The 25326-nt window shown below is 33.7% G+C and overlaps 1 protein-coding gene across 6 annotated transcripts in view; it reads right to left on the bottom strand.

Moving 5' to 3' along the window:
• LOC136833218 (collagen alpha-1(XVIII) chain-like) overlaps positions 1–25326 on the bottom strand; it is a 665928-nt gene that overhangs the window by 422098 nt on the left and 218504 nt on the right. For all 6 annotated transcript variants that reach the window (XM_067095081.1, XM_067095086.1, XM_067095082.1 and 3 more), the window contains exons 3-5: positions 9292–9467; positions 4367–4581; positions 531–690 (exon numbers count right to left, since the gene is read on the bottom strand). In XM_067095081.1, the coding sequence (XP_066951182.1) occupies positions 531–690; positions 4367–4581; positions 9292–9467 (551 nt within the window). The remainder of the gene's footprint in view (positions 1–530; positions 691–4366; positions 4582–9291; positions 9468–25326) is intronic.

Genomic DNA, 25326 nt, shown 5'->3' with positions numbered 1-25326 from the left:
TGTATATATATACATACATATGTATATATATATACATCTATATATATACTGTATATACTGTATATTAAGAAAAATGTAAGGCGTAAAAAAAATTTCACATCCATTTAATCTCCTTCCATCTCATTCATCCCTTACAGTAAAAACATTATGAACCACAATCGTTTAAAAAATTATATATTTTCGAAATATCAGAAGCTTATATTTACATGAAACTATGAAGATGACAATGCATAAAATAAAAAAGACAATTAAAAATATGGAAGGCAACTAAACTATTGTTTTAGATACCTTGTAAGATATAACAATAACAAAACTTGAAACGGGGAGAGAGAGAGAGAGAGAGAGAGAGAGAGAGAGAGAGAGAGAGAGAGAGAGAGAGAGAGAGAGAGAGAGAGAGAGGGAGAAGCATAAATAAGGAAGTAACAGGTAAATGAAAGAAAATCTTCAATTTGGTTTCTCATTCCGAAAGAGAGAGAGAGAGAGAGAGAGAGAGAGAGAGAGAGAGAGAGAGAGAGAGAGAGAGAACTTACTTCGAACTCTCCCTTGAAAATTCCTCCTGCCTGCCCTATATAAAGCGTGGAGGCAGAGTCGAACACTAGTTGCTGGGGCATCCGCTTCACCATCAGCCCGTTATAGAGCTGGCAGTTGAACCACAGGTGGATCTCGTCCTCCGTCACTTTCAAGGCAAACCTAAAAAAAGGGATACGGGGATACAAAGTTATACCAAGTCATTTGTAAGCTTACTGGATAAGAGGATACAGGCATTTATCAGTAGTTATGGCTGGGTACAGCGATAGAATATTTAAAGCATATTAATTTACGTGATGGTCTTTTACCTATAATTGCTCGCACACGTTGGGTTTATATACAAACTATTGTAAACAAAAATACAAAAAATAATTAATAACTCTGAGAATTACAAAAGAATCTCGTGTAAACTATAGTCAATAAATACGAAAATAATTAAGCACTTAGGAATTCCAAAATAATAATTACAGAATGAACGGTTAAGTTCTATAGTCTGAAGAACGGTACTGAAAAATAAAAGAAATAATCACTTTGGAAATTCTAAAATATTACCTGCAGAATAACCTAAAGGACGATGTTAAAAAAACATAGGAACAATAATTAATCACTCTGGGAATTACAAAAGAATCGCTACAGAATGAACTATTGAGTTCTACATTATAACCTGAAAGACGTTATTTACAAAATAACACGTTAGAAATTAGACGTATGCTGCTGTATTGCAAATGTAATTATTAGCCCATTCTTATGCAAATTAATACTTTAAACATTCATGTGTATATAAGCGATTTATTAGGGTTATTGAACGAAAAATCAAGTAAAATATCTAGCAAGTACTGTCTGATCTTTACACTTTCTATATTTTATAAATCAATAAAATCTACAAAACTTTTCTTATTCATACGAGCATAATTCCCGCTGCTCTTCTATGCAATCGTTAAATTATTTAAACTTTCTCCAGAGCTTTCAAATCGAAAGAAATAATACCATGAATCAATGGAAATAAAATTAACAAAAGCAAATGACTCTCGAATCAAATGGACCATGGATAAGGTTGCACTCTTTCTACTTTCAATTAGGGAGACACTTGTTTTTAATACATTACTGCTAAAGGGAGGACAGACCATAATTTTAGTAGGGCTTTCGTATAATGGATTCAAATAATTTTTTTTCTGTGAGAAAACAAAATGTTCTTTAGATTACAATTTCATTTAGTTTTTCACGCTTCAGGGTAATTATTTCTAAGAAGTACAGGACAAATAAGATTTTCATTTAGGGTCTCCGATATCCCCTCCCCTCTTCCCCAGCCCACAGCATGCACAAACACATGCATATACATATGCAAATAAAAATCTTCACAACAATCAATAAATATAATTTCCAACACGGATGTAACAAAAAATTATTTCAGATATTTTGTGTTCATCCCAATAGTCCTAAGTGGATCACTGTGTGTGTGTGTGTGTGTGTGTGTGTGTGTGTGTGTGTGTGTGTGTGTGTGTGTGTGTGTGTGTGTGCGCGCGCGCAGTCTCTTTCATCTTTGCGTAAAAACAAAGATAAAGGCGGGACATAATAATAATAATAATAATAATAATAATAATAATAATAATAATAATAATAATAATAATAATTTCATTGTCATAAAAACAAAACGATGCGCAACAATCAAAAGAAATTCTCAAACAGCTTCAACACACAATTCTCAATACTTCTGAACTCACCCTAATCTACGGCCACTATATATTTTTTTCTTATTTCCTTATTCCTTTCCCTCGCTAATTGTTTCCTGGAAAGGAAAATTTACGTGTGCTGGACCAAAAAAAAAAAAAAAAAAAAAAAAGAAAGGGTGATCCTTCTTACCGCCATCATTGCTCTTTACCTGCGTGGGAAAACTTTTCCTAAGGCCGTTTGTTGGTAAATATTTACTGGGAGTGGTAAGGCTTCCAAATTAGTACAGTTATTTTTGTGAAATTATAATCTAAATAATGATAACGATGAATCTGCCGGGTTTCATTTTGTTTTCTCATTGAAATATTGGTGGAATCTGTGATATGCAAAATGATAGCCTACTTTCTCCTGACAAATAAATAAACGAATAAATAAAATACTAAAACTATGTATTTGATAACTTAACGCAAGTTTCTCGTTAGCAGTTACAGTATGTAAATCGTTCTGAACGAGATTTCCTAGTTAAAACTAATGGAAATTTTTATCTTCTGCATCATGAACTTGAGGGAAATGTAGTTTTCTTAATAACATTTCTTGTTATTAAGAATGTAAACATACTGACCACATAAAGAGTTTCTAAAAGAAATCAGAGCCAAACTGATGACCATTCATTGCCGACCAGGCTTACACTAAGTCATTTTACATTAACTTCTTGCTTCCGAAAGTCACACTGAAACGTTTAGTACATTCCAACGCTCAATACAGACGTAAACTAATAAAAAGAAGGTTCCTGGCTATTCTTGAATATTGAAGAATATTGAAGAATATCTTTAATATAAGCTTCCAGCGTACCACCTCATACTATCCGGAGGAACTGCACTTGAGGAAGACACTCTGCTTTCCTTAACCTAACCTAATCCCCACGCCCAAAATCCAACCACCCCTACCTCACTCACAAGAAAAACACATTTATTGTCTTCAACGGCATCCTCTCGTAAGATATTCTCCCTTGGTGGGGGGGGAGGGTGCCGTCAGTGCACCTCATGTGGTGCAATGTAGGCATTACTTAAGGGTCTTTGCAGCATCCCTTCGGCCCTTGCTGCAACTGCTTTCATTCCTTTAACTGTACCTCCGTTCATATTCTCTTTCTTCCACCTTACTGTCCACCCTCTCCTAACAATTGATTCATAGTGCAACTGCGAGGTTCACCTCCTGCTACACCTTTCAAACTTATACTGCCAATTTCCGTTTCAGCGCTGAGTGGCCTTAGTTGCCCCCGTGCTTGGCATGTATGCCTAAAATCTATAAATCAATCAACCGTAAGGTATTCCCGTCGACTATATGGCTTGCGTGACACAATCTAAACGGAACTTCAGGTTCTTTATAGCCTCCCTTCGACAGCAGTTCCATCACTATCTGCCTCTTGCTTTTCATCTGTTCCCTCAAGTATCTTCCCAATCCGGCTGTCCAACTTCTTATTTGACCTTGGTCTAATTTCCTACTTCTCATTTATGTGAACTTTCTGGAGAGTCGTCTGATGATGTGCAAATGTAAAGCGTTGAAACAACAACAAAAACAATATTAATAATAATAACTTTGATAGTTTTTCATTAATTGGTCCATGGCCCGGTGAACTAATAATAATAATAATAATAATAATAATAATAATAATAATAACCTCAATGTAATTTCATTACTTGGTTCATGACCCGATGAACTAATAATAATAATAATAATAATAATAATAATAATAATAATAATAGTAATAATAATAATAATAATAATGTAATTTCATTACTTTCTTCATGACCCGATGAGCTAATAATAATAATAATAATAATAATAATAATAATAATAATAATAATAATAATAATAATAATAATAACCTCAATGTCATTTCATTACTTGGTCCATGACCCGATGAGCTAATAATAATAATAATAATAATAATAATAATAATAATAATAATAATAATAACAATAACCTCAATGACATTTCATTACCTACACCATGACCAAGTGAAATAATAATAATAGTAATAATAGCAATAATAACAATTTCAATGTCATTTTATTACCTGAGCCATTACACGGCGAACTAATAATAATAATAATAATAATAATAATAATAATAATAATAATAATAATAATAATAATTGTTATTTCATTACCTGGTCCAGGACCCAGTGAACTGCGGGACCAAGAAGGAAGCGATGGTTTGTGACGTCATGTGTCTCTCCTCGTCCGTGTAATACAAGGAGATGTTGGACGAGCTGGGCCCGCCGGGGGAGAGGGAGATGCCCAGCTGAATGAGGTTCTCTAAAGGGTTCGTGACGGCGAACAGGAACATCGGGGCAGAGGAATCGGGCTTCACTGCCACGAGAATCTGTCAAAGAATAAAATGAAATGAATTCTTTGGGGAATAAGGCAAAACTGTTACTTTTATTTCCAACTGATGTACAGGGTAAGTAATGGGATTGGAAAACATCGTTCATCAGGCACCTATCAGAACAATTAACCTCCAAGACTGGATTTAACGCGAGATGAGTTCTTTTGGGGAATTAGGCAAAACGATTTCTTTCATTTGCGTCTGACGTAAGGAATGGGAATGTAAGTCTCGTTCATCTGGCACCGGGCAGAACAATTTCCTTCCAAGACTGGATTTAATACGAGATGAATTCTTTGGGGAATAATGCAAAACTTAATTTTACATCCATCTGATTTAAGGAATGGGATTGCAAATCTCGTGCATCTGGCACCTGGAAGAACAATTACCTTTCAAGACTGGATTTAATACTTTTTTTTTTTTGAAAAAGAAACCTTGCAATTTATTTTGATTCGAAGGCTACCACGCTATCAACCCCACCCAGAGAAATGTAATTATGGGAATTAAGAAACCAAAGAAGGCAGTTCATTACGGAGAGGGGAACTTGTACAGAAGCAAAAAGATAAATGTTGTTTAGTAGCTACCTTGTGAAGATTTTGGCTAGGGAGAGGCCAAAGGCTCTGGTACAGGAGAAATCTGGATAAATTCCAGTACAGAGAATCTTTATTTGTTCATAGAAGCCTCAGAAAAAAAACGGATGAAGATTTAATTGTATGTGATTAAAATAACATTATTGCGTTCTGCATAGCAAAAGAAAAACTGAAAAGGATATTGTTTCAGGATAATACTTTATTGAGACACGTACACCCACATACACACACACACACACAGAAAGAGAGATCAAATGGCCAAAAACTGAAAAAACAAAACTCGAAAGATTAATTACGACTAATCACCACATTGAATCCAAATCCCCACCCATAAATAGCAACAGTAAATAATGCTGAAATAACCGCCGTCAACAGAAATAAATGTCCTTGGTCTTACAATTAAAACTACAGAAATAAACCGGCACCAGCATCACAGACTATCGACTTCAAATTAACTCCGAATCATATCAAACAGGTACGGCGAACCTGTCATAGAGGTGGAAAAATACGCTTGAATAAAATCCTCATTCGATTAATTATACAATACATCGGCACATCACAAATACCAGTCAATATAGGAAATTAATTTTCAAATTAACTACAACAAAACGCAATAAAGGGAAAGAAACCATTCACAATACTGTGTAAGGAAAGGATATAGATGCAAAGGAGATTGTAATGTATGAGCCTTCTAAAAATACGGAGACGATATATATATATATATATATATATATATATATATATATATATATATATATATATATATATATAATTATATATAATATATATATATATATATGTATATATATATATATATATATATATATATATATATAAATTTACAAATTCATTTAATAATAAAAGTTATCTCTGTATGAGGAAGCAAACGTAACTTCCAGTCCTAGCACAGAAAAAGTTTAGTACTGACTGAAAAAGAAAAAATACACAAGCTATCAAGAAGGGTTCTTGGAAAAGCTTAAACTAAAAAAAAAATAAAAGTAAAAAGTATAAATAAAAAAGAAAGCCGAAAAGTATGCTATAAAAGTACTGACGAGATACAAAGGAAAGCGCACGTTACGGACTTAGAGATTACAGAACAAGCCTCTTATGCAACAAGCTTTGAAGATTATGCTGAACGTCTCGAGGGAGAAGAAGAAGAAGAAAAAGAAGAAGAAAGAATAATGAAAAATGTTCAAGAACCGCACTGAGTCTTTCGCAAAGCAACTAGATGCATGGAAGATGGAAGTTGGTTACTAAAAGAACAACTGGCAACTGAAACAAAATTTTTAATAATTTTTTTTTTGCATTGCTCCTGGCTTTAAAGTTAATGTCTACCTACTAGTACATAAATTCATGCTTCTCGTATCTGATTTTTTTTTTTAGGCTACGTAATGTATTTCTAGCTGCTCTAAGCAATATCTTCATTATTTTATCGTCTGTAGCCTACGTAATTCTGTTACAAACATCTATAATAAATATTTCTATTTTCCTATTGTCTGTAGCCTACATAATTCTATTACAAACATCTATAAGAAATATTTCTATTTTCCCATTGTCTGTATCCTACATAATTCTATTACAAACATATGTAGGCAATATTTCTATTTTTTGACTGTCTGTAGCCTACATAATTCTATTTCTACTTTCTCTAAGCAATATTTTTATTTTTTTTATTATCTGTAGTGTACATAATTCTATTTCTACTTTCTCTAAGCAATATTTCTATTGTCCTGTCTGTAGCCTACATAATTCTATTTCTAATACCTCCAAGCAATATTTCTATTTTTTTATTATCTGTAGACTAAAGCCTACATACTTCTATTTCTACCTTCCCTAAGCAATATTTTTATTTTTCTACTGTCCGTAGCCTATATATTTCTATTTCTAACACCTCTAAGCGATAGTTCTATTGTTTTTCTATTGCCTGTTGCCTACATAATTCTATTTCTATCTTCTTTAAGCAATATTTTCATCTTCAGTTTTCTGTAAAAGAAAACTACTGTGACGGCTTTGTCTGTCCGTCCGCACTTTTTCTGTCCGCCCTCAGATCTTAAAAATTACCAAGGCTAGAGGGCTGCAAATTGGTATGTAGCTCATCTACCCTCCAACCATCAAACATACCAAATTGCAGCCCTCTAGCCCCAGTAGTTTTATTTTATTTAAGGTTAAATTTAGCCATAATCGTACTTCTGGCACCGATATAGGTACCAACAACACAGGCCACCACCGGGCCGTAGTTGAAAGTTTCATGGGCCGCGGCTTTTAGTTTCAGGGGTCGTGGTTGTACAGAAAAATTTATTGCGCCGAAGAAACTTCGGCGCATTTTTACTTGTTTTAATTGTGTGTAGTCTACATAATTCTAATACTAATATCTCTAAGTTATATTTCTATTTTTACTAACATTTGCATCCGATTCCCAGGAAGCTTGAGAGGACATTAAAATTCTTACTAACTAATAATAATAATAATAATAATAATAATAATAATAATAATAATAATAATAATAATAATAATAATAATAATAATAAATAATAATAATAATAATAATAATAATAACACTCGCTCAAAATAACGAAATTTTTGGAAACGTTATTCATAAAATAACTGCAACACTGCCTTGTGACCTTTAAATTTCAACTGTTATACAAAGTCAGTATTGATATCGATAAAATAATGATGAAAAAACTACATCAATTTTTAACTGAGGTTTGTCTTTCAAACAGATACAATATTGTTTTCCACCTCAAATTTTATTTATTATTATTTCCGTAGCGAAATCAGTATATATAATTTGCAAAAAAATATTGCATCAGTACAGTACATACTACCTGAATAAGCATTTAGTAAACAACAACAACAACAACAACAATATAATAATAATAATAATAAGAAGGATATGGGATACGCCAGTGGACATTGCACCCATAATCATAGGAACACCAGGCACGGCCCCAAGATTCCTGGGAAGGAATCTGGAAAAACTAGATGCCGAAGTAGCTCCAGGACTCATGCAGAAGACTGTGCTACTAGAAACAGCGCACATAATGAGAAAAGTGTGCTACTAGAAACAGCGCACATAATGAGAAAAGTGTGCTACTAGAAACAGCGCACATAATTGAGAAAAAATGTTACTACTAGAAACAGCGCACATAATGAGAAAAGTGTGCTACTAGAAACAGCGCACATAATGAGAAAAGTGTGCTACTAGAAACAGCGCACATAATGAGAAAACTGTGCTACTAGAAACAGCGCACATAGTGAGAAAAGTAATGGACTCCTAAGGAGGCAGGATGCAACTCGGAACCCCACACTATAAAAACCACCCAGTCGAAAAGGATGTTTGTGATAGACAAAAAAATAAAAAATGATGATAATAATAATAATAATAATAATAATAATAATAATAATAATAATAATAATAACATCGACGAACAAAACTGTCCAGGTATGAGAAGTCTTTCATTATACTTCACAAGATTATTTACAGTAATGAAGCACCTGTTGTTTACCCAGTCAGTATAGACGTAACCCTCAACATACGAGAAATAACAAGATAGCTCTTTCTTCCTTAATTTCAAAACGAAAAACAAAATAAGCCATACTTATCCACTAAAAACAAATAAGAATAATAATTATTTATTCATTTCTCTTCTCAAATATACAAAAATAATCTCTCTCTCTCTCTCTCTCTCTCTCTCTCTCTCTCTCTATGTCCATCCCCGTTCTCTAGCCCTTCTTTCTCTTACTTTCAAAAAAAAAAAATTACAAGCCATGCTCCATCAGTAAAAACATAAGAAAAACATGAATCAAAAATAAAAAAATAAAAAATGTCAAAAATAAAAATAAACGCTCTCTCTCTCTCTCTCTACTTCCATCCCCGTTCTCTAGCCCTTCTTTCTCTTATTTTCAAAAAAAAAAAAAAAAAATACAAACCATGCTCCATCAGTAAAACATAAGAAAAAATATGAATCAAAAATAAAAAAATGTCAAAAGAAAAAAATATATATATACATATATATATATATATATATATATATATATATATATATATATATATATATATATATATATATATATATATATATATATATATACTTGATATATTCAGCTCCCGTCTTACCGAGAAGGTGCGATAAAGCCTCTCGGGCAGGAAGAGTCTGTAGGGATGCTTGATGCTGGCTCCGGCCTTGAAGCCAAAGGCCGGGAATCCGTCGAACCCCGTCACGAAGTACTGCGTCGACGGATCAGCGAACGGCACTGCTATAGCCTGCAGGAGATCCAGTTCTTCTATCGGCTCTGCAAAGACAAGAAAAAAAAGGGAGGAAAAATTAGTCATTTCAGTTTCATATTGGTATGAGCTCAAGTTCAGGGTATAATGTTAACACATAACAGTATATATATAAATATATAATATATAATATTATATATATATATATATATATATATATATATATATATATATATATATATATATATATATATACTGTATATATTATATATATACATATATATATAATGTATATATGTATAAATTTATATATTATATATATATATATATATATATATATATATATATATATATATATATATATATATATATATATATATATATATATATATATATATATATATATATATGTGTGTGTGTGTGTGTGTGTGTGTGTGTGTGTATAGATCTGTACTGCTGTAATGTTAACATAGTGAACTTGGGTCATGTCAATGCTCATATAGTACACGCACTTATGCATATACACTTGAGAGAAGTAAACATATACTCTTCCTTATTTTACCCTTTCGGCCTTTTGACCTCCAGTAATGGATTCACTTTCAGATATATAAACATGATCTGGATCTATGCCCGTGACTATTTAATCCGTTATGTGAAGCACCTGGCTGAGGTACCAAGAACAAGGGTTAAAAGCTTTTTGATAAACGTGATGCTACGAATTCACTCGCGTTATGTTTATGTTCATGTACTCGGGTGATGTTGTGGGGCTAGCAATGTGGTTATGGTAAAAAGGTACTTAGTTAAGCCAAAACCCCAAAAACTGAATAATGTACAATACAATGACAGTGATTAATACTGCACACTTTCTGATCATTGGTTAATTCGAAACGACGATACCCAATAATATGCCCTTAAGGGAAAGTAGACGCCTACATGAAGTTAAGGCCTTGGGAACATAAAACTTATAAAAGTGGAAGCCAAGGGTCGAGAGTCACTCAAGGAACTCTGAAGCAGAGTATCCAGAAAACAGATCATTATTAATGTGCTTATCCACTAAATATAAAACATGACTATAATTCTGACAAGTATACCAGCAGTATTTGAGAACTGAAATTCAAAAGTAACATTCCTGTATATAAATTCTCGTCTGATACTGCAACGACAACCTGTGTTTGTGACACATCCAATGTTTGGTTTGTGACACCAAATACATTCAGTAGTCAAGACTCACAAAAAAAAAAAATGTGTGTACTAATGCTACGACCAGCAGCAGATAATTCTAGTCAGTATGGGATAAATACAGTAACCTAGAATATCAGAAATATAAACTGTAAGTTGTAATCCGTTAGTGAATTGATCAATTTCAGAGACAATTACTGAAATTTGATTCCTAAAAAGGAAAACATAAATTGAGCACAAAACATCAGATATATTCGTACATATATGCACAATGACAGAAAAAATGAAAAGCCTGTTAAGGTAGTCCAGAGAAAAAATAATTGTAAACAAGCCAAAGTTATTTTTATTGATAGAAAAAGTCATAAAAATATCACAGAAAACAAAATACGATCCCTTCCCTCGCCTCCCCACCCCCACACAAAATATGATCGCTTTCTTTCCTCCTCCATTCTCTCCCCAACCCCCAACCCCCGCCCCAACACACACGCACTCAAATCCTGCGTACGAGAATAATTTCACGTTTGGCCTATGTCAGCACTAATGAATGACTCCATTCAATCATTCCACGGAACCATGGCCAAAGGAACCGAAGATACGGATGTAATTAGACACCTTTCTGCACACACGACACAGGCGTGACACGGGGAAGGCAAAACCGTCCGTTAACAGGAGAGATCAGCCTCTGCTTTGAGTGTACTTAATTAACACTTAATTAATAAATGACAAACAAAAATTATGGGAAAAGGTTTTACATGTGTTCTAGTTTTATTTCATATGTAGCACCCCGGCTTGAGCAAATAATGGCAAATATCATGGTGAATTTCAAGGTGACCCAGATCATGTGGACAAAAAAATATTACAAAACACATTAGCTCGCTAAGCATGGAAGTGTTATTTAGAATAAATTACAGCTATACATAATTATATATATATATTATATACATAATATGTATATATACATATATACACATACATACATGCATACATACATATATATATAAATAATATATATATATATATATATATATATATATATATATATATATATATATATATATATATATATATATATATATATAGCCATAATGAAATCTTGACATCTCGATTCCATCAGAGCCAACCTTGGATTCAAGGCTAGCTAAATGATGGGCGTATCTAAGAAAAAATAATGTGATAAAATCGACAAGTCAAGGGATCATTATGGCTATTACTAAATATATTATATATATATATATATATATATATATATATATATATATATATATATATATATATATATATACTATATATATAAGTTCCATATACCTCACAGAAAAAGAGCAAAGGTTTCATAACATTACTGGATGAAATTCCCTTCTCGTCCTTTTGGTTTCACACTTTACATACCTCTCTCTCTCTCTCTCTCTCTCTCTCTCTCTCTCTCTCTCTCTCTCTCTCTCTCTCTCTATATATATATATATATATATATATATATATATATATATATATATATATATACATATACAGTTTCAATAATATCGTATTTATCATTCTTTTTATTATGGACAACAAACAGAATAATTACAAACTTTGTAAGGTAATATGACGTTAAGCTACGTTCGCAAAACAAAACCAAAAATACGTATTGTCCCGCTCTGTAACATTCCTAGAGCTTTAGTAAAAGAGTACGGTATCTACTTTTCGCTTCAATTTACAGCCTCGGAATTATATTTCCAATCCCCCGAATCACCACTCCCTTGAAATGACTCGCAACCGTTATCATTTTCGCACCATTCAAAAATAATAACCATTATGCTTTCAGTGAAATACGATCCGCTGGTACATACTCACCGTGCGTGTGTTAGTAAGTACTCCCGCACGCACGCATGCACGCACGTAATAAGATATGTAAATCCACTTACGTATAAAAGAATATTTTTTATCAATCTCAGCGTATCGTACTCTGTAAGCTCTTACGCATTACGCAACGTTCATTATGTCATGTTCTTTCGCATAACATAAAGATCGGGGGTCCGCTACTCATCAGGCATTAGTAAAAAAGCGGCCACTGTTTTTATTCTCTTCTTGGAAAAAGGTGAGAAGACCCATGAAAGTAATCACAGGTTACAAACGAAAAGTGGTTGGAATAATGGCAGTACTCTTATTACACGAATGTTAGAGGCCTCATAAATCAAGTTACAGAGGTAAAAATAACAACTTTGAACGTTCAAGGGTCATTTTTAATATGTGGAATGTGTTATATTTTCCATGTTTATTGAAGGCTGTACCCTGCAATTTTATACACGATTTTTTTTTTATTCATTTTTTTTACAATGGCTTAACACAAGCACACAATTTAAAAACTGACCAATGCTATTCTTCTCAGTAGGGTAAAAGGTGCCATTTGGCGTCCTGAACATTTGGTGTCCTCAAGAAAGGGTGTCATTTGGTGTCCTCAATTATTATTATCATTATTATTATTTATTTTATTTTTTTATATTTATTTATTTTTATATGAAGAAAATAACATGCATATATAAAAAAATTATGTAGTAGGGTACAAGGTGCCATTTTGCGTCCTGAACATTTGTTAGTAGGGTAAAAGGTTCCATTTGGCGTCCTGAACATTTGGCGTCCTCAAGAAATGGTGTCATTTGGTGTCCTCAATTATTATTATTATTATTATTATTATTATTATTATTATTATTATTATTATTATTATTATTATTATTATTATTTATTTTATTTTTATATTTTTGCTGAAGAAAATAACATGATATAAAAAAAATTATGTAGTAAGTAGGGTAAAAGGTGCCACTTGGCGTCCTGGCGTCCTCAATTATTATTATTATTATTTATTGTATTTTTATATTTTTGCTGAAGAAAATAACATGCATATATAAAAAAAAAATTATGTAGAAGGGTAAAAGGTGCTAAGGCTCCGAACTGATATGAGAGAGACCCACTGCGTGACTCATCAACGGCTGTATGACTGATAAGAGTTGAACCAATACAAACTATCTGTTAATGATTAAAAAGCCACAATAATATAATTGATAAATTGTATATTTTAAGACACAAAAATATACAAAAAGGGGATAAAAACGAGGAGCTTTCGACCGTTTGCTGCAACGGTCCTCTTCAGCTTCAGTTGGCTGAAGAGGACCGTTGCGCAAACGGTCAAAGCTCCTCGTTTTTATCCCCTTTTTTGTATATTTTTGTGTCTTAAAATATACAATTTATCAATTATATTATTGTGGCTTTTTAATCATTATTTTCGATCACAATATAGCGATGCTCCACAGTTAAACTATCTGTTATTAATCCCACTTTATCGATAACAGTCTGATTAAGAGGAGGAGACACCTGCTGAACTGATGTGGCTGAACTGCTATTATACATATAAATATATATACAATTCCTCTCTCTCTCTCTCTCTCTCTCTCTCTCTCTCTCTCTCTATATATATATATATATATATATATATATATATATATATATATATATATATATATATATATATATAAACCTGTACATGTTGTTTACACACAAACACAGTATAAGTATGTACATATATTTGTGTGTATGTATATATATATATATTTCTAGATATATATATATATGATATGATATGTATATATATGTATGTATGTATGTATGTATGTATGTATGTATGTATGTATGTATGTATGTATGTATGTATGTATGTATGTATGTATAAAACAGGTCAAATGTTGCATGACTTTATCTTTCGTAAATGTTTGGTGAAGTCGCCTGTTTGTATTCAAATTCTTGGTACCTGTTATCAATTATTCAACTTATTAATGAAAAGCCGTCATTACTGAAATTCGTGATGAAATTAAAATATATTTCCATTAAATTTTCTCTCAGAAAAAAAGATAAACTAGAAAACGAATCACTATATAAGCACACACACACAGACACGTGAAAAGAAGTTGAGTGATTGAGGCATATCGTTCGACCTTCCGGGAACTTTCACAAGACTGACTCCAGCGTCTCCAGAAAATCCCCGGGCCTTGCTTACGGAACCTCATCTTCTAGCGGAGCTTTATTTATTTATACATACAATTATACATAATTATACATACATGTAGTTAGAAAAAGAGATGAAGAATCATTCCAAATCATTGCCATCTGCTGGAAGTCCCTGACAATCCCGGGAATCCCAACAATTCCAGAAGACTGGAGCAGCTCAGTGGAGACGAAAATGTCTCTGGAATCCAGATGCGTCACGTGTCCGATTACAAAACTTGGGATAAATCAGACACAGTTCATCCGTATGGAGCGGACTCTCCTTCTTTGTGAAGACAGATGATCAATTTCCAGAAAACGAGGAAGCCAGGTCAACGCAGACGTAGGAGACACGAGAAGGAAGAGCTTCGAGCGGGAAGTCTCCTCTTGCCATTGGATACCTCGAGGTGGGGAAGCAGTGATACAGATTTCACATATTCCTCAGTGGCAACCTCTGGCGTGGCCTAAAATCCCGTAAGTTCAATGCCTACCACATATGCAAAATTGATTTTCCCACCTCCTGAGGATTGTAGCGTGGCAGGAACTTACGCATCGAGGAACACCTTCAGCACTGGAGTGTTTCATACAGTCAGCAGCGAAATAACTGGTTTCGGGACTCTGCATAGGAATCATCTGTTTTCACAAAAAAGCAGAGACGCCGTAGGATCTTGGCTAGCTAACAGAGCGAAGAATGGGGAAGGGCCCATCCCTGGTAAAACTAAACCCCCATTTCAGTGATGCTTTGTTGGCGAAGATGCCCCAGGGGTGAGATCAATTGTGATCGTCAAAGGCCAAATATATGTATATACATATATATATATGTGTGTGTGTAATAATATATATATATATATATATATATATATATATATATATATATATATATATATATATATATATATATATACACACACTACAAATATATATATATAATATATATATATATATATATATATATATATATATATATATATATATATATATATATATATATATATATATATATATATATATATAATGTGTGTGTGTGTGTGTAATAAGATGTCAAACTGCACGTGACAAATATATATGCAGATAACAATTTGAAAGGTGAAAATTAAAGACAAAGTAACAAGTACTTTCGTGTATCACGAACAATTCTTTGGGGTATAAATTACTCCAAAGTACCCTCAAGAAGTGTACATGATACGCGGAAGCTCTTGGTACCTGGTCTGAAATTTTCACCTTTCAAATGGTTATCTGCATATATATTTGTCACGTGCAGTTTGACAATACACTTGACACACACACACACATACATTATATATATAAATATATATATATATATATATATATATATATATATATATATATATATATACTGTATATATATAATATATATTTACATATATAATGTGTGTGCTTATATGTATATATTTTTATATATATATATATATATATATATATATATATATATATATATAGCCTATATATATAGCTCTATATATATATTTTGGGCCTTTGACGATCCCGAACCAGTTGATCTCACCCTGGGTGTTCATCTTCGCCAACAAGCATCACTGAAATGGGGGTTTAGTTTTACCAGGATGGGCCTTCCCCATTCTTCAACTCTGTTAGCTTCCGCTAAGAAGCCTCTTTCCTTCTCGCGTCTCTGCTTGATCATCTGTCTTTTTGTGAAAACAGATGATTCCTTTATCCCAAGTCCCGAAACCAGTTAGGACTTTCGCTGCTGACTGCTTCATCTCTTTTTCTAACTATATGTAAACACTCCAGTGCTGAAGGTCTTCCTCGATGCTTGTAAGTTCCTGAAGGTCACATTACAATCCTCAACTTCTGGGAAAATCAATTTCGCATATGTGGTAGGCATTTTTTCTTAATGGATTTTTAATTTCCACGCCAATAATGTTTGCCACTGATAAATTGAATAATTACTGAAATCGGTATCACAGCTTCCCCACCTCGATAAAGGTATCCACTGGCAAGAGAAACTACCCATACTCATATTACACTCTTAATACCATATCTCGTGTCTCCTACGTCTGCGTTGACCTGTTTGCTGTAAACAATCGTTTTCTGAAACTGATCATCTGTCTTCATATATATATATAAAGATAGGAGAGTCCGAGAGAGGAATTGTTTATATGAACTGTATCTGATTTATCCCAAGTTTTGTAATCGGACACAGTGAAAATAGATCTATCTTTCGGTGGTCTCAGAGATATCAAGCCCAAAACTTTAACCACGGGCCGCTGGTGGTCTGTCCTATATTGTTGCCAGATGCACGATCATGGCTAACTTTAACCTTAAATAAAATAAAAACTACTGAGGCTAATGGGCTGCAATATGGTATATTTGATGACTGGAGGGTGAATGATCAACAGACCAATTTGCAGTCCTCTAGCCTCAGTAGTTTTTTAGATTTGAGGGCGGACAGACAAAGCCGGCACAATAGTTTTCTTTTACAGAAAACTAAAAAGGGACACTGAAAAGACAAGTCACTGAATGGACAATTTAAACTCCAATCTAAAGGACTCTTTGTATACAACATTTCTAATTATCCCTAAACTGACCCGTGAACCACAGCTTTAATAAGTAACTAGGGATAACTGAATCATGTCACAATTTTCCAGCGAATTTCCTAACTCTCTACGATAAGTTATGAATAACCGTCTTGGTAGCTGGTATATTAGGGAATTTATAGCTGAAATGTGAATAAATATTTAGTTGTTATCTCTCTCTCTCTCTCTCTCTCTCTCTCTCTCTCTCTCTCTCTCTCTCTCTCTCTCTCTCTTCAAAGTTTTTTTTTTTTCTAGAAAACAATAAGAGCTGGTGGTAGTATTTCCCGCCACCGCATAAAAGAGACTTTAAGACTTTTCCATACTGCAAATATTAAAACTTCAGGATCACTAAAATCTTACACGCCAACCAGGATGGCTAACTTTAATAAGACGAAACATGAGAATACGGTATAGAAAGATGTGAAATAAGGATGATGAAAATTATTTGATAAAGTAATAATTTGAATATTTATCAAAGGTAGTCACTAGAACGAACTACAATATACTTCAACTTTCATATTCTTAGTTGGTTGATTTAAGACAAGGTTACATTAAAAGCCCATATATATATATGATTATAATAAATTTTGTACGTGATTCATTTATCATATATGTATACCGGTTTCGACTTTATTTCTAAGCCTTCATCATGGCTTGCAAATAAAGTCGAAACCGGTATATATATATATATATATATATATATATATATATATATATATATATATACATATATGATTATAATTACCTATATATATATGATTCATTTATCACACAGATACCAATAGAAAAGAGAGAGAGAGAAAAATAAAAAAAGAGAAGAAGAGAAGGAGTGAAAAAATAAAGTCTGAACCAGGATAACGGCCAAATGCTTTTGTGTCGTGTTATCAATACCAAGATGTTTACATTGCAGTAATCGCCATAAAAACAGTCGTAAAAATGGAAATAATGGCCTCAAGCCAAGCAAACATGAGTCAGCACAGTCTAAATGCTTACAACAGCTGATTCTATATATTCTCCGGAAGGTGTTTTCGTGGAAGTTCCAGGAATTTGGGGGTTGACCCAAGTGATATCTTCAACCTCCAATCAATTATGTGTATCTTTCCCATAAAAGATATCCTATCAAGTCCTCTATAGAGATTTGATATACATATCCTTCCAATCAGCTATTGAAGGGAGGCCTTGCTGATTAATCCTTCCAATAAGGCTATATAGATACACACCTGAGGTTCACACATATAGATAGATCAGAACTGTGTCCTTCAAGGAGTACTTCTCCCAATCGCTACGTATTCCCCATATAGACTGATTCATGATTCGTTTATATATAATTTTGTATATAATATTAAGTACGAATTAAAGTGGAAAATTACAAACACTTGTGGCATTTGCATATCAATATTTAAAAGGAATAAATATACAATATTCATCCAGAGGATCTGATAAAAGAAACCAAGGTAAGAAGAGAAAGACTCAAATGCTCAAGAACGTACATAATAAAACATTGTTAGCTTTAATAAAACGAAACAAACGTTAATATTATCAGGCAATTATTTAAGTTACAGTGAAACGAAATTCTACAAACGAACTTAGATTTTTACGACACGAACAAAATATATCAAAGAAATAAAAATACTCCAGCGAATAGCAGCTTTCGGTGTAAAATTAGTCTCTCAAAAACATTTTGAGCAACAAATTGGCATCTCGACAGCGATAATAAGCCCAGTTTATTGATCGTGATTGAAGAAAAACAACACACAAACATTCACACAACATTCCGAATGTATAACCACACGGATAAACTGTATATATGATAATAAATATATATATATATATATATATATAAATATATATATATATATAAATTTATATATATATATATATATATATAAACACTTGTGATTTGCATATTATACAATATTCATAGAGGATATATAAAAATGCTCCACCCTATATATACATTGTTATTTATAAAAAAGCGTATATATCCGGAAGTATATATTGATATATATATATAAAATATCATCGTATATATTACTCTCAAGTCATTGAGCAGAGCATCTCAGAGATTGATCGTGAGAGAGAGACATACATGACACAACATGTATGTATATATAACTATTATAATATATATATATACATAGATGATACACATAATATACACTATATCCCAAATTCAGGAGAGAGAGAGTATATATATATAAATATATAGAGATAGATATATATATATATATATAGATAGAGATATATTATATTAATCATAGCCACGTGTATGCTGCTAACATTACCCATCTCAGGAGAGAGAGAGAGAGAGAGAGAGAGAGAGAGAGAGAGAGAGAGAGAGAGTAAATTAATCACAGCCAAATATTACTATTAAAGAGAGAGAGAGAGAGAGAGAGAGAGAGAGAGAGAGAGAGAGAGAATCTAAATTAATCACAGCCAAATATTACTATCAAGAGGAAATGACCATTCCATTTCCAGAACATGGCTGCACTTGATAACCTCAATTATAAATGGTCTCATTAACCCGGGCGTCATCAGCGCCTGAAGAAGAAGACCACTTCAGCCGCCAAACTCCTTTCATGAGAGGGTAAAATGTCTCCCACCTGGTATTTCTAATTAACACTCGCCACGGAGGGAGACGGAGGAAAAGAATTTAATAAAAAAAAATTAAGGAGAAAAAGGGGTGGGGGGAAATTGTGGTCTTATCCTTCGCCGCCTCCTCCTGACTTTTACCCTTTAACCGTCATCCACCAAACTCTTCCCGTTTCATATTTTTTTTCTTTTTTCTTTCTTCTTAGTTTCTTATTTTTAATGTCTGCTTCTCGTTTGTTTAGGTAATTTCGTTATCCTTCACTCTTAGACAAGTTTGTAAAACTTTTTTAGTTTCGTTTATTCTTCTCATTATGAAAACAGCAATGTCCAAAGATATGCATCTTCGTATTATAATAACAGAGAGAGAGAGAGAGAGAGAGAGAGAGAGAGAGCATGCATACAAATATCAATTACAACGAAAGAGGGAGAAAAGACATTAATAAACGTTAAATTAAAACCTGGGGAATTAAAACAGTAAATGAACACTGGAAGAACAGCGCATATAAAAGAAAAATAGATACTAAAAAAAAAAACTATAAAACTAGGAGATACAAAAAGAAGAAACAGAGGAGGAGGAGGAGGAGGAGGAGGAGGAGGAGGAGGAGGAGGAGGAGGAGGAGGAGGAGGAGGAGGAGGAGGAAAAAGAGAGCAGTAGTTGCACAGAGGAGGAGGGGAGGGGTGGAGGCGGAGGGGAGGGGGAGGTAATGGGTAAGGGGAGGAGGAGAGGTGGGTGAGGGGAGGGGAGGGGGAAAGTTAGGAAGGGGAACAGGATGAGGTCGAAGACGGTCATTTGTTTTTATAAGCCCGAGGGCCACAAGGCCGTCGTAGTGGTATTGAATGCGGCCAGGAGAGCACTGCCAGCCCCCCCCCCCCCCTATCCTCTCTCCTCTCCTCCCCTCCCCTCGCCCCTTTTGTCTATTTTTCCCCCTTTCCTCCATTCTCCTCATTTTCGAACCTATTCAAGATTCTAATCCTTTCTTTTGCCCTCGTCTTTTGTAGTTCATACGAGAGGTTGGTCTATCTTTATCATTCCATTTCTTTTATTATTTCTGCTCAATTGTCAACAATTTTGCATGCTGGTTTCCAAAAAGTATAATAATATTTCTTTTCGTCTATTAATTTTCTAATGTCTTCGTATGAATATTCTTATCAAGGTTCTTAGCCAAATTAGTTCCTCTTGCGTAGACAATGGTATGCACAAGCAAAATAAAACAACAGAATTTTTAAAATACGTTCAGAACCTGAAGTTTATTTTTTTCTATTTTTAAGCCCAATGAATTGAAATACGTTAATCATAATATTAAAGAAACAAACTACTGATGGATAGATAATGAATGAAAAGAACTAATAATCGCTGTATACATGTCGTATTCCAATAGGAAATACAAACACCGCGGAACCCCATCAATTAAAATTGGAAATACATATATACATATATGTATATATGCATATGTACATACATATATATACTGTATGTGTACAGTATATATATACATACACATATACATATACAAATATATACAAATATATATATATATATATATATATATATATATATATATATATATATATATATATGTATGTGTGTGTGTGTGTGTGTGTGTGTGTGTACACATGCATGTATCGCCGATTCCTTTTTTCCCCTTGAAGGGGGTGGTTGCACGAGTTAACCTTCTGTCTCTGTGAAAATACTCTGCGATGAGGCTGCTAGCCACGATCCAATCTTCACCCTGGCTGCAATCCTCTGCAGTCGACTAACTACCATCAATTCTCGCATTTTACAACAATGACGTTCTCATTACGAACTGAAACCAGTTCACAATAACAAATTACAGCAAAGTCAATCAGCAACTGCAAAAGCAAAACGATTAAAATACACTGATATTATCTTCCATGACATAAATAACGATGATAAATTCTCATGCAAGAAAGCAATGACTCTAAGTGTCTCATTCAAGAAAGCAATAGAATTAAATACCTCAAATTTCCTGAGGTAATGATTGACAAATTATTATGAAATATGAGTCAATCAGTCGACACCACGCGAGAACTGAAACTAAATCAGAGAACTGAAACTCGGTTAAATTTAGACTTATTCAGTTTTGCACATTTTCAAGATTTCAAAACTAAACACCAATTTGAGAAAAAGATTGGTAAATATCAGTCCACCCCATCATAATAACAGTTACTAACTACGGCCAGAAATCTCTCTATATAGAAGGGGCAAGCAAGAGCAACATGCAGAACAGAGTGTATTCTGTACAGCAGTGATTCTCAACCTGGGGCGCGCCCCCTTTGTAGGGGCGTCAGCAACTTCCAGGGGGGGCGCAAACCCTACGAAAAATTTAAAAAACTCTCTAATTATATTCGTTATTCTCTTAACAAGACTGAGGAACTAACACTCAGAAGTTTATGTAAAAATGCAAAAGTATCGCCTTGCAACGTTAGTTTCCAATAGTCTGCTACTCTAGTTAGACTCGTTGGGCTTAAGAATAAAAACGCCCCTTCCCTTTCTCTTTTTTTTTCATTTTCCTTTAAATCTGAGAGGCAATTTTACTCATGGACGCAAGGGGGGCGTGGAGGGAAGGACCAACTCTCAGAGTGGGCGTGGTAATGAAAAGGTTAAGAACCACTGCTCTACAGCATACAGTGTACAATAACCGGCCATTTTTTCTTTCAACAGAAGGCCTAAACAGGATAGCTCAGGCAGGCACAAAAGGGAGATGACCTTTACCGCTGCTGATGAGAAAAACAGACACATTTAAAAGTATTTTCATACAAAGAACAATAAAGCTATGGAATAGTTTACCCTGTGCCGTGGTTCAAAGACAGACAGACAGACAAAATATAGAATTTAGGCCAAAGGTCAAGCACTTGGACCTGTGAAGTCACTCACCGCTGAAACGGAAATTGAGAGGAAAAAGGTTTGACAGATGTAACAGGAAAAAAACCTCGCAGTTACACTATGAAACAATTGTCAGGAGAGGGTGGAAAGGATATGAATGGAGGTACAGTAAAAGGAACGAAAGGGGTTGCAGCTAGGGGCCAATGGAACACTGCAAAGAACCTTTGGTAATGCCTACAGTGCACCGCATGAGGTGCGCTGACGGCACTACCCCACAGCGGAAGTGGTTCCGAGACCGACGACCTCAACAAGACAAAATAGAATCCTTTTTCTGGGGAAACAAAAGTTAAAAAGAAAAAAGACCAGACGGTAAGAATTGATCGTAGAATCCGTAATGAGGTGAGAATCTTGTCACGTATTCTTATGAATATACGGTTATTAAAATATACTGTTGTACAAATTGAACCGAATGTGAAACCCAAAAACACTAAATAAAAGAGGAAAATAATAATTAATCCAGTTTTTTATCATCTGACTTAAAGTTTTTCATTTTATTTTGATAAAATTATCGCCTAGAAATAAAAGATACAAAGATTTCAAAAAATTAATAAGCTTGCAAAGGTCAATTAATCTTACTGAAAAGTAAAATGAAGACAAAATAAATCTCTACAATATTTTTCATTGTGACCAAAGCTGTTGTAACGCCAGTCAACGGATATCAGGCAATCGACTACTTTTATAGAAAGAGACAAGGTGACAACGTGCATCTAGATTAAATCGTTCATGTGAAAATATTCTCAGTAATAATAATAATAATAATAATAATAATAATAATAATAATAATAATAATAATAATAATAATAATAATAATAATACCAACAAATGGTTGAAGAAACACACAAGAAGGGAGAGAATTCCACCCAGTACTACTCCAGAATAAATTTGATTTTCATTAACGAAATACAGAATTGTGGCGTTTGAGTACGGCAGCTCATAAAAACACCTAAAAAAATAAAAAACACAAAAATAACCTCATAACTGTATCAAAACCGTCTAATTTACCCCAAACAGAAAAAAAACCGAGCGAAAAAAAAAACTATGCGCAGACGGATATTCTGAGAGAAAAACGGAAATTTGGGGGCGGCTGAGGCCAGAAATATTGACAGGTTTGAGTTAAGACCCGAGTTCTGTCACGGATTTATATGCAACACGCCACTCTGGATTTTATTTAGTTTTTTTTTTCTCTATCTACGCTTTCCTTTTTTCCTAATGGATGTAAAGTGGCTGTATTCATCAATGACGGTTTTGGGGACTGGCTGTTATCAACCGACATTTCACTTTAATCGCCAACCAACATTTCACTTTAATCAACCAACATTTCCCTTTAATCAATCAACATTTCGCTTTAATCGACCAACATATACCTTTAATCAATCAACATTTCCCGTCAATCAATCCACATTTCCCGTCAGTCAATCCACATTTCCCTTTAATCAACCAACATTTCCCTTTTTCAATCAACATTTCACTTTAATCAACCAATTTCACTTTAATTAACCAACCAACATTTCCCTTTAATCAACCAACATTTCACTTTAAAGAAACGTTTCCCTTTAATCAACCAACATTTCCCTTTAATCAACCAACATTTCCCTTTAATCAACCAACATTTCACTTTAAAGAAAATTTCCCTTTAATCAACTAACATTTCCCCTTAATCAACCAACATTTTCCTTTAATCAACCAACATTTCACTTTCAATTGCTGCGTAATACATTCATTTGTGTGAATACCATTCAATTTCTTCCATATTACATCTTTTATTGTTTTATCCTTTTAAAAAACTCACGAGGTATTTTTAATCAATCAATATTTCCCATTTAAATGAAATTTCTGTGTAACAGCCAACAGTACCATGTTACAAAAACTGAATTTTTCCATCTTTCGATGGCCGTAATGTGATTCTATTCATCAGCGAAAGTTAGATCAATTCCCTCTCTTTAAATAAGAATGTTAATTTACATGGTGTATATATGTATTACAAACTCATATGTGAATGCCAGCAAGAAGAGATGTCGAGTCACAACGTATAATGTACTCATGAGAGTACATTATACTAAATGTCAATCAAATTGACAACATAATATGTGCCTCGGTGAATATATGCAAATAAAAACTGATCGATGGCAACGTGTCATAAAAAAATAATCTAGTAAAAATAGTATTGAGAAAGTCCACAGAAAAATAAAGAAACTAAATACACGCTGAAGATTAAATACCTAAAACTACCAATCCAGGAATATGAACAGCGATACGAATTGAAATTTCAAATAAGCAACTAGTGATCTGACGCTCAATAAATGCAAGTCATTCGAGGAAGATGGATGAAGGAGTCGGCAAAATTACACGGTGACAAAAAAAAGGGGGGGGGGGCGACATTCCTTTCCAGTGGAAGTCCACAGGTGGTGACGGACCGCTTTATGTCAATATCAAGTAGTCACGCTTAACAAATACACTTGGAGAAACAGCTTACCGACTCGAACTATAGTAGATAAATTTTGATTTCGTTATCAATAGTATGTAAATAAAACAAGTAAAAAATACGACGAAGTTTCCTCGGCGTAATCGAGTTTTCTGTACATCGTGTAATCAAGGTCACCGAAAATAGATCTATCTTTCAGTGGTCTAGGTATAATGCTGTGAGCAGCGGCACATGAAACATTAACCACGGCCCGTTGGTAGCAT

The sequence above is a fragment of the Macrobrachium rosenbergii genome, chromosome 51 (assembly GCF_040412425.1).
Source record: "Macrobrachium rosenbergii isolate ZJJX-2024 chromosome 51, ASM4041242v1, whole genome shotgun sequence".
Taxonomy (NCBI): domain Eukaryota; kingdom Metazoa; phylum Arthropoda; class Malacostraca; order Decapoda; family Palaemonidae; genus Macrobrachium; species Macrobrachium rosenbergii.
Note: the sequence above shows the minus strand (reverse complement) of the source record. Positions and strands in the feature narration are given on the sequence as shown.